Source organism: Cydia splendana, chromosome 22 (genome assembly GCF_910591565.1).
Source record: "Cydia splendana chromosome 22, ilCydSple1.2, whole genome shotgun sequence".
NCBI lineage: Eukaryota > Metazoa > Arthropoda > Insecta > Lepidoptera > Tortricidae > Cydia > Cydia splendana.
Genome location: NC_085981.1, coordinates 2,448,421 through 2,460,510, shown reverse-complemented (window position 1 = coordinate 2,460,510; position 12,090 = coordinate 2,448,421). Strand labels below are relative to the sequence as shown.

Sequence of the window (12,090 nt, the reverse complement as noted above, 5' to 3'; positions counted from 1 at the left end):
GCTGTGTTACTTATTTGATCAATAAAATAAATAAATAAATACGGCATTGTCACCAGTTTTTCATACTTAAGTATACCAAATTTGAGCCCGAGCCCAATCGAACATCAGGAACTGGTTCTATTTTACCTTCCAAAATTTGACTCACACATACAACAGTATGTATGTAGTAGGTATTTATATATGTAGTATGTTGAAAACAACACAACCAGTTGAATGAACGCTTGTAAAAACCAGAGATACAGAGATTCATCGCGAATATGTATATTTGTATATTCACTCGATACACATCGTAACTCACCGCAACTAGCAGCTCAGTGGAAACGATAGCTTTTATTGAATCGTAAAAACTCAATCAGAGTTAATCACCATTACCGGTTAAGCTGGGTACAGACAGGCGGTGTGATTCAGCCTTATGCAGCGAAGAACTAGAGGCCCTCTTCTTCAATAAAAATTGATTAAAAACTTATTTATTACGAATTTCATGTCAGGCTGAGGGATGCTCATGTCCAGTAGTGGATGTGTTTCGGCTATTATGATAGACAAAAAATAAATTAATGTGTGATGACGCTTTAAATTCAACAATAAGTAAAGCCTGACCAAATGCCCATTTCTGTTATGGTATTAGTCTAATATTATAAGTGTGTATATTATATACTAATGTATATAAACTGGAACATTTTTTTTCATAATATACTGAACTGTTACCCTATTCATGATAATAACAGCGCGTGCAGCGCCCTCTTGACAATTATCATAATACTGGTCAGGCTTTATATATTTCTGCAGGTTATTAAGGTGGCTACCATCCGCGTCACATCCCCGCGGTAGACCTTATTGTGGAATGCCCATATACCAATGTGACCACAGCATTATGGGAAGCACAAGCCACGCAGACACAGCTTAAGGTTTATTGCACAATGTAGTTCGCAGCAGCATGACCTTGTGACCGATGATTCAATGGTAATGGTTTAAAGGTGAAGGTCATGTGGTGTAGACGGTGTAGTCTATAATATTACATGACAATTTAAATTACCAATAACCAAATAAGTATAGAAGTCTCACTAGAGTTCCAAAATAACCCGACGTGTATTATGCCGCGAGCAATTCAAGTGTAAGTACAGTGCGCATGTTAATAACTTCAAATATAGGTACGTTTCACACAAAGAATTTCATTTTAGCCAGTCAAAACTCTTATTCACCAATTACAACTTTTAATAACAGTTTAAACTCTCGCGTTTTGTACACATATTTAATTACACTAACGGGTCTACCGTGATATACTTTCATTATTTTTAATTTTAGGTACCTACCTTAAATTCCGACGTTTCAGCTGACAATAAGTTGCACCTATGTTGCACCAGCTATGATGGTCACAAAAAGTCACGAATAGTCGAAACGTCATCGTCGTTGCTATGGAAACGATGTAAAAATAAAAGTAATGAAAGTATATCGCGGTAGACCCGTTTGTGTAATTAAACTTTTATTTAATATCGGGAAATTCTGTAGTTATTGGGTAGTATTCAAATCTGCAGGCGCTATCAGTGGCCTATTTTATAAAGCTACAAGTTACAATTTACAAGCGGAAGTCTCTTTCTAACCCTATGTGTTAGAACGAGACTTCCGCTTGTAAATTGTAACTTGTAGCTTTATAAAATAGGCCACAGGGGCCCTTTTCTCAATCGGTACCTAGGGCCCATTTCTCGAACGGTATTAGACTAATATTATTAGTCCACGAACTGTCAAGTCGTATGGGTTACCATGGCAACACACTAATAATATTAGACTAATACCGTTCGAGAAGTGGGCCCCAGATAAATGTCAATCTACTAGGAATCATAGAATAATCTATATATATTTTGTCAAAGGACTGTCTCATTTCAATCATAGACAGAGAGAATCATACTAATCTTTATCTTACACCAGTTCTAGCACCCAAAAGAAAAGGATGGGTATAGTTTTCCTGGTTCTTACTGACTGACTGATTTGACCAACTATATAACCGTTCCGTTTCATAACAAGAATGTTTTTAGTGCGTCGTTAAATTCGTCGCATGGTAACAAAGACTTCACTTATAAAATGTATATTACTCGTAAAATGAAATGGACCATTCTCAGAGAGTTTGAACAGAGTTTTCTAAAAACGAATCAACATAAGTAAACCCTTAAATTTAGTGTCAAATTTTAATTTTTTGTGTGTGTATTAGACCTTCAAGCTAACTAATAGTACATTACAATACAAGTGCGAAAAGTAGGAAATTTGCACATAACAAATTAACTTTTAAATTGACACGAGTTGCAAACCTATTCGCACATGTATCGTACAACGTTTTACAGTACAAATGGCCCTTTCAATTTTTGACATAGTTACGTAATGTGCTAATTATCGCACTAGTGCGGTAGAGTAGCACCATATGTACTGTAAAAGTTTGTGTGTCGGACAAATACCTACGAGCTTAATTCACGCCCGAATTAACTAAATGACATCATTTAGATAGCATTTTGATGTCAAAGTGAACGTTCGATTTTCCCTCCCGCAAGTGGAAGAAGCAGCTATACTCCGTATCTTTAGGTACTTAAATAAAAGTAAACAAATAATTTGTACATTTTCGGGTAGTTATAACATTTATTGATTAACCAACCAAATACAAAACCACCTGGATCGACAGATCCAGGTGGTTTTGTACTGTACTGAACGACCTGACTTTAACCTACATTATTTGATCGTGTAATGTTTTCATCTGCCGTCAACTGGCTTAAGAAGCCATTTGATGGTAGATTTTGTTTACTTTTTTTTTAAATACCTAAAGATACAGACTATAGGCTAGAATATGAAAGTCTATATTGTAGTCATGATATCTGGTTTTAAAGAAAGAGTTAATATATCGCTGTCCTCCTCTGCCTTGAGTCAGCTAATGTTCCCGGTACCGGGTCGGAAGCTTTTAAACGCTCCGTTTCACGGAAAATATATTTTTAGTGGGCATTGAGTTCTGCTGACTCAGACAATCAGAATATCGAGAAATTTAGGGTAAGGAAGTTCATTTTATGTTGAATGAGTTGTTATTATATTTGATTGTTGATAATGTGTTGGTATAAAATAAGTTATAGAAAAATTAAAAACCGGTGAAGTGCGAGTCGAACTCGCGTTCCAAGAGTTCCGTACATTAAGTACTCATTTTTTTATGTGGAACGTGAATGGAATGTCTTCCCGTAGGATCAAAAACTAAGTACCGTAAAATGGGGTGAGTAGGCGCAAAACTGACATTCAAACCTCGATAACATTTTATTTTTACATATGCAAACTGAATGGTGTATATAATAAGTGTTCCGGACGTTTGTATTTTAGTTTTTATTTTATTTTGGGTAGTTCTATTTCATAACTTTGACGATAAACAGGAAAACCCACCTCACTCCGTAATATCTCGTATTTGGGGTGAGTTGGGTTTTCATACAAAGGTGATTTTGGTAGATTGTTGGATCGATTTTTTTTATTATGAGTATTACTATAGCTCCATTTTAAATTGGAATACATTATTTTTGTAGCAGTAGCCTTAAAAACCCATCTCACCCCCCTTTCAACCCTTCTCTCCCCATTCATAACCCAACTCTCCCCGCGAACCCTACTCACCCCATTTTACGGTAATTAAGTCCGACTCACACTTGAACTTGACTGCACATTTCTAATAGGTTTTCCTGTCATCTATAGATAAAGAACTGTTTTGTGTATTTTTTTTCAAAATTTTAGTCCCAGTAGTTTCGGAGATAAAGGGTGGGGATGGTCGGACAGACAGACGCACGAGTGATCCTATAAGGGTTCCGTTTTCTCCTTTTAAGGTACAGAACCCTAAAAAGTACTTACCATTAGAATACTAAAGCCTAGACAGCGGTAGAGATAGTTGTATTTTAATTTTACTTTTTAGCAGGTTAGGTATATGTATGTAGGCTTTCTCATCACGGAACAATGGTGTTACGGACATTTGCCGTTGCCTGAAGCCGAAGCCAACACGTAGAGTCCCTTTTGAAACTTTAATTAAATGTAAGGTGTACACCGTTACCTATCAGTTATTTTTCTTAAAATAAACATCGATGTAGTCGAGATCGAGATAGAGAGATAGAGATGGAGAAGGGGGGCCCCCACAAATTCTAAGTACCATACCAAGTACCAAGTGCCTAGGGGCCCTAGGTCTGTAAATTCGGGCCTGTAATCAAATTGACCATATCCTTGGGTCGCGCATCCTCCTTCTATTTCAAACATAACTCTAAGATCCCGAAAAACATTACGAAATTACTGCAAAGTAATGTTCTGCGCATCTCTCGATCATACCTAAAATAGCCAAGGCAATATGGGCAATAAAGCCACGTTAATAGAGTTGAATTTACATAATCATTCCGGCCGTTTTGGAGTTCAATGGCTCATATTTTATGTCTAATGGAAAATTTGCCTTTCAGTCGCAGTGTAGCTTTTAGAACAGTAATTCAACTGTGACCTTGGCACAAAAATGTGAATTAAAACATAAGGAAGTAAGGATTAGAACGAACGCATTTAGGATAAATCTATAGTTCATTTTTTAGCATTAGAAAAAGACTACACGATTTTGAGGTGTCTTTTAATTGAAAAACGCTTTTTAAAAAAATCAGTAACCATTACTTATGAAAGCAAAAGAATGTTAATAATCGTATATGATTCATAATTGTTACATATTTGCCGTGACTTATTGTTCAAAAGTGGTTTTCAATAAAAAGACACGTCAAGATTGTTTACCTTTATTCTAATGCTAAAAAAACGAACTATAGCGTAGGTACCTACCAGGGTTTATTTCAATTGACGAATAATTTTAGTCCACGGACCGTCATTTTGTATAGGTTGTCATGACAATACGCATTTAATATTAGCAAAGCGAATAGAGTTTGATATTTAACAAATTTAACACATCTGTGAATGGATAAGGATTAAATACAAATGGTGTTCTAGAAGTTTTAAATATCTGTCAAAAGATGGCAGTAAATTCACTGTGACTACATTTTTACTCTGACAATCCGCCTCTATTTCAAATTCTCTTTGATATTAGCCTAACATCGTTCCAAAAACTGAGAATAGAGATTAGTTTTTTTTTTAGATATTAATTTACTAACTTCCGAGATGGAACTGCTTTTTCACCCTTAATAAATTCAGGTCTAACAAATAGTTAATTATTTCGCTTTTTAATGCTTTCAAAATAAATGGTTTTACATTTTTTGTCGCCTTGTTCAAAAAATTCCTAAATAAAATGAATACCTACTCATATTGCCATACTGTCAAAAGTCTGTAGGTATACCTATTGAATACTGGCGTACGTATTCGGATAGCAATTCCTCCATCTACACTTGAAATCGGCACATTATGTGGAACAGTTTTTTCGAGCGGAATATTTAGATACCAAATACTAAATTATAGAAATATCAGACATCCCTAGTGTAAATTTAATTCGATAGCATGACGGGTGTTTGCATTTGCGTTATGTCTATATGGGATTTTGAACAGCGCGCCAAACGGGACGTTTTTCTGAAAATCCCATACAAAGTGACGCTTAACGCAAACGCGTACGTCACGTCATGCTATCGAATGAAATGTACACTAGGGATACGGTACAGCAGGGGCCTATTTATCGAACGATATTAGACTAATAATATTAGTGTGTTGCCATGGTAACCCATACGATTTGACAGTTCGTGGACTAATAATATTAGTCTAATATCGTTCAAGAAATGGGCCCCACCGTTTCACTTCCTGACACACTGTTTATAATACGACTCTATCATCGCGCCGGTCGCGTCATAAACTTCCCGTCGTGTCCCTGTCCCTGTCTATCATTATTTATTTAGTTAATCAGATATTGGCACAGATGTTATCATTCTTACATTAATGCAATGTCACAATATTGAGCCAGAAATAATATTTCAATAACCAAAACTTCCGTGAAACACAGACATAAATAATAACTAAATGCATTAGGTACAACGAGGCGTGCTATTGATGATGCCGAGGGGTATGGAGTCGTCCATATATTACATTTCGCAAAATTTCAACTTTTTGGACTTTTTGAATTTATGGTAAAGTCGACGACAAAGATATGTTTAGATTTTCCGCCTTATTACAAGGAAGTAAGGTTCAAAAGTGTAAATATATCTTTCGACGTCGACTGTACCTATTTTCTTTTGTACCTGTTGATTTTATTTGTGGCAATAAACAATTATATTTTAATTTTCATAGATGAGACAAACATAGTCACGGAATATAAAGCGTATAATAAAATATTGCGCTCCCTTGTATAGTCGGGCAACCACAACATTAAATGTGGAGTGGGGGCTTGTTAGCAAAATAATTACCCTACGTGTCGTTGTGAATGGCTACTTACATTAATTAACACTGTAGCGATAATTCCACACGCCATTTATGTACTTCGTTCATAATTACTGACTTTAACAACAATTATTTTGCGACAACATCTATAATGTGTACCTGTTGATTTTATTTGTGGCAATAAACAATTATATTTTAATTTTCATAGATGAGACAAACATAGTCACGGAATATAAAGCGTATAATAAAATATTGCGCTCCCTTGTATAGTCGGGCAACCACAACATTAAATGTGGAGTGGGGGCTTGTTAGCAAAATAATTACCCTACGTGTCGTTGTGAATGGCTACTTACATTAATTAACACTGTAGCGATAATTCCACACGCCATTTATGTACTTTGTTCATAATTACTGACTTTAACAACAATTATTTTGCGACAACATCTATAATGTGTACATTTAGGGATTTAGGTAAATTTATTTTATTTATTATCTTATCTAACTACCTTTTCTAAATAAACCCATTTTTTTTTAATTCTTATGTTAGTGGTTCCAATTCCACCACTTTCTCCTATTTTCCCAAACCAAATTGCCATACTCAAAAACAGAACGCACGTAACCGTAATACATAACTCAATGAAACTTTTTTGTGGTAAAAAGCAGTTTTTAGGGTTCCGTACCCAAAGGGTAAAACGGGACCCTATTACTAAGACTTCGCTGTCCGTCCGTCCGTCCGTCCGTCCGTCCGTCCGTCCGTCCGTCTGTCACCAGGCTGTATCTCACGAACCGTGATAGCTAGACAGTTGAAATTTTCACAGATGATGTATTTCTGTTGCCGCTATAACAACAAATACTAAAAACAGAATAAAATAAAGATTTAAATGGGGCTCCCATACAACAAACGTGATTTTTGACCAAAGTTAAGCAACGTCGGGAGTGGTCAGTATTTGGATGGGTGACCGTTTTTTTTTTTGCTTTTTTTTTGTTTTTTTTTTGCATTATGGTACGGAACCCTTCGTGCGCGAGTACGACTCGCACTTGCCCGGTTTGTTATTTTTAATACTTTTCAGATTTGGTGAGGGATATATTTTGAGCTGGATTTCAGCTAGAGTCTGTGCGGAAAGAGAAGAGTCGTGAAATGTATGGGGCCCAATACATTCCACGACTCTTCTCTTTCCGAACAGATTCTAATGGCTTTTTCATACTGTTTTTCATAGACTCCAGTTTAAAATGTCTTTGACGTCATAATTTATTAATAGAATGGGTCAGGTCATATTTATTAATAACTCATACGCACGATTGGAAATAAGTATAGTACGTATAAAATTAGTAAGTTCACGTTTAAATATAGACAGCTTGTGCCTACTTTTAAAGGTCCGTGTGAAAAGCGAAATCTGGGCAACATTAGAGCAACTGTGGAAATATATTATTATTTTGATACCTATCGAAAATTATAAATTATAATGCGTTTGTATTTTCAAAGTAGCCCTCATACGCATATCTACATCGGTATAAATTTAGACTGTTATTTAATAATCAATATTTAAATGACTGAGGGTAGGTAGTCCGAGCTTAGTTAAAACTGTCAATGCAAATTTTATTTGGCGCGCTATTTTCTTACTTATATAATAATCCTAGGCGGAGTAGATCTCAGGAATTAGGAAGTCACTTTCGTTTCGGTGTAGGTCAGTTGTAAAAATTTTGCGACGTAGATTTTGCAGCAATTTTTATTATATATTTTACCTCTCCTTTCCAGGCAACCATGAGCGCCCCAGAACCGGAGCCGGTCCCGGCGGCCCCTGCCGGGACCCCGGCGGACCCCCCCGAGCCGGACGGGCCCCTGATCCCGGTCCCCGCGCCCCGCAAGGCCGCCCGCCGGGGGCCTAAAGTCCTGCAGGAGAGACCGAAGCGCGCGCTCTTCTGTCTCACGCTCAAGAACCCGATTAGGAAGGTCTGCATCGATATTGTTGAGTGGAAGTATCCTTTTAAATTTTTTGTATTTTTAATTAACCTTTGACCGTTAAAGACGTCAACTGACACACGCATAGCAATAAGCACTTTTAACGCAATATGAAAGAAAGTCGAAAGAAAATACATTTATTTAACGCCACAACATACTACATATAGAAAAGAAGATATACACGCCATTTGCGTTCGAAACCACAATATTTAAGCCGTTAATCCGTGGAGCTCAGCCGGCCACCCGAGCTAAGTAAACAATCATATTTTCAGCCTCTAATGGTTTTAAATACCTAGTCATTACGTTAAATAATGTAGAGAAAATCTATAACAGAGAAAATTAACATCAATTTTTTTTTCGTTACACATTTTACATAGGTAGCTAATTAATAATTGTGAAACATGAAGACGGACTGCGTCAACAGTCCGTATCCCAGCGTTCCGTATCCCCACAGCATAACGCTATACACTGGTAAGGAAAGCACATATCCGTAATACAATGCGCAAATTATATTGAACTAAATACTCCATATAATACAAATGCAGGTAAAATTATGTCAACTAAGTAGCTACATTAGTTGGTACGGATACGGAAAAAGCAATTAGCAGTTTTAGCGCAATATGCGTTCGAAACCACAATATTTAAGCCGTGGAGCTCAACCGGCCACCCGCGCTAAGTAAACAATCATATTTGCGGCCGCAATCCGCAACAATCGGGCACATGGGCTTTTAATAGCACATTATGTCACAAGAGACGAAAATGATACCTTATAAATCGGAGTTGGTTTGGTGTTTTGTGAAGATCCGTCTGTTAATAAAGCCTTTAGGGTCGCAGAGGCCGAGAGAGAGGGGTTATTATGAGAATTGAATCAGAATCTTGAAACACAATTTATCTTCTTGAATAATGAAACGTGTAGGTATTCGTGTAATGGGTATTTTTTAATTAATTTTCAATTAATGCGATATGCACTGGAACATGTTTCGGCGCATATCACGGATATAAAAAAATAACATATTTTACATTCATAATACCTTTTCATTGAATTCTAATTAGTTTTTAATTAGGGAGAGGTTGTATATAGCTATCCAACGTGGTAATGCTGCGTTATAGGCACTTTACTATTACTTAGAGATGCAGTCTTCTATAGACTACGGTGGCCGCTCATCATCAGGCGGGCCGTATGATTGTCTAGCACCTATTTTGAATATAAAAACTTCCAGTAACTATGCGGATATACACCGTGACCCTGGTCTCTCGACAAGTAATGGGAACCCGTATATTTAACCCTACGTTTCGGCCCATGTTACCCCACAAAGCCCCAGAGGTGCAAGTTTATTAGCTCACGTAATACGCCTTACTGCTGTAGCCAGTAAATTTTCGGACGTGTTTTTTGCACGTTCATATTGTTATGTTTTATAAGTATTTTTTGCATTTGCACTAGATATTTATACCATTAGCACGTGCTGACCTAAAGAATAATCGCTAATTGAAATTCAATAAAACATCAAATTAGTTTTCCTATATGCATATTTACAAACGAAATAGTCATAGTTTTTTTTTAATATAGTGTCCAAAGTAAAATCAAAGTCAATATGTAGCACAAAAGTATTTTTTATTAGTTTTATTACATTCAATAACGGCGCGATTCGGGAAATGAATTAGAGATTCACTAGATATGAAATAGTAAAGATAACTATTGACTAGAGGTTGGGGCATGTTGTATAAAATAAACCATACATATCAATTCTCACTAAAACATAAAAATAATCGCGCGTCCGTCAGTTAAAAACGAGCAGCCATCAATCTGATTTATTGAGCGAACAAGATAATCCAACTACTTTTATCGCGGTTGTAAATTTAAAACAGTCGTTATGGAGATTGAACGAAAATAAATACGCGAGATCACTTTGAAAATTAGAAAGAGTAAACGGGCAGTATTTTGAAATAATACTATTCTTTGATTCAGGCGTAAGGTACTTGCGCCTAAGATTATATTACCCGTTATTATTTTTATTTTTTATTATTCTCTTTATTTATTTTAACTCTTAGGCTAGATGCTTTATAATAATTATGAATATAAAAGTAAAATATATAAACACTTACAAAACAATAAATAATACCAAATACATTATAAAAATCCTAACCTAGGGTGCCACCGGCAGTGGGGCAGGCACGGCCCATGCTACCGGTGGTCAGGGCTACAGAGAGAGGAACCAACGTACTATACGCGCCGTGTCCAAAATTACCGCCTTCTGCATCCGACCCTTGATCCAACCACCTAGCGAGAGTCTCTCAAGATCTAGATTATTTATTATTATTCTTTTATTTATTATTATTCTCTATGATATTAGCCAACATGGACGCAAAATTGGAACCTATTCACACTAGTATGAATCGGCCGTTCAGCAAGTTAGAGAGACGTTGAAACAATGTGAAACATACATACTTAAACATTTCAAATTCCGCCTGCCCCGTTTCAACCAGGGATGTTGCGAATATTCGCATCCCCATCCGCATCCGCGGAACATCCGCATTATTTTCAACATCCGCATCTGCATCCGCATCCGCATAAAATCGATGCGGAGCATCCGCATGATGCGATGTCGCCCAAGTCGGTAACAGGAACGTATTAGCAGCGGCGCCGGCGGCGTAAGTGCTAGGTAATTTCGTCATTATATATAACGAAATCGTCTAGATCCCGAAAAGTCGGCCAAGTTACTGTTTATTAAATAAAACGCACCTATATTCTTGCTCAAATACTAAACGTTTCGTTTTTTTAAAATAAAAAATGCTAAAAATGTAATATTTGACGTTTTTTATGTACCAAATCTTGGTACCCGCATCCGCATCCGCGGATGTGAGGCGTTAAATATCCGTATCCGCATCCGCATCCGCGGATGTCAAAAAATCTGCATCCGCAACATCCCTGGTTTCAACAAACTGACATCGAGTTTTTGAAGTCCAATTCGTAATTCACGCCCCGTCCCACGCGCCCCGCGTTTCCGGTTTCTGACACTTGCCACAGTTAAACATAACAATTATATACGAAAACAAGTAGGGCACAGAGAAATGTGATGGCGCCATTCATTTATTACGTAAGACGGACACGTGACCTGATCGAAAAACTGTTACAATGTCATTGAGTTTTCACTTCTGCCGGCACTCCCGAAGTGCAAACCGTTTTGTTTTTCGAAAAATAAACACTACACAAAAACCAAACGTGTACCTACTATTTTTTTCCTTTCGATTCTTACGTTCTGATGAGTTGGTAGTACAACGTAATATATGGTAATATAGGGGGTTGGGGGTCAGCTTATTCTTATTTTTTCATACATGAGAGAGGGGATCAAAAACTGGCAAAAATCGTCTTACGTAATAAATGAATGGCTCCCATCTCACTCGAAGCTGGAACAGCCTAACGGGGGAAATACCTCCACCTTATAGAGAAACCACAGCCATAACAACACTGCTATTTACTCTGTATGTAGTGTTGTGTAAGTTGTGTTCCTTATGTTGACTATAGGTTCTCGTGTTCTCGAGTTCTCGGGTTCTCGTGTTTTCGGATCCACACAATGATTTACTACTAATAACCTACTATTCCAAATAGAATAATTATGTATTTTAAATGTTTTCACTTCTGTCGGCACTCCCAGAGTCAGAGAATATATGGTCAGTAAGGTTTCCAGTGCTCCCAATCAGTTGATCTACTGCTTTAGACTATGAATATACTGTGCTCTTGGCTCCTCTCCAGATGCCTAAAATCTGCCCCATAGGCGGTTATCACATTGGACGCG

General features: G+C 37.0%; 1 protein-coding gene across 6 annotated transcripts in view; it reads left to right on the top strand.

Moving 5' to 3' along the window:
* Window positions 1-12,090, top strand: part of LOC134801445 (voltage-dependent calcium channel type D subunit alpha-1-like) — a 133,003-nt gene that overhangs the window by 59,140 nt on the left and 61,773 nt on the right. For all 6 annotated transcript variants that reach the window (XR_010145670.1, XM_063774011.1, XM_063774010.1 and 3 more), the window contains exon 3: window positions 8,093-8,313. Coding sequence is in view for 5 of the 6 variants with exons in the window: in XM_063774011.1 (XP_063630081.1) it covers window positions 8,099-8,313 (215 nt within the window). In the remaining variant the exon portion in view is untranslated. The remainder of the gene's footprint in view (window positions 1-8,092; window positions 8,314-12,090) is intronic.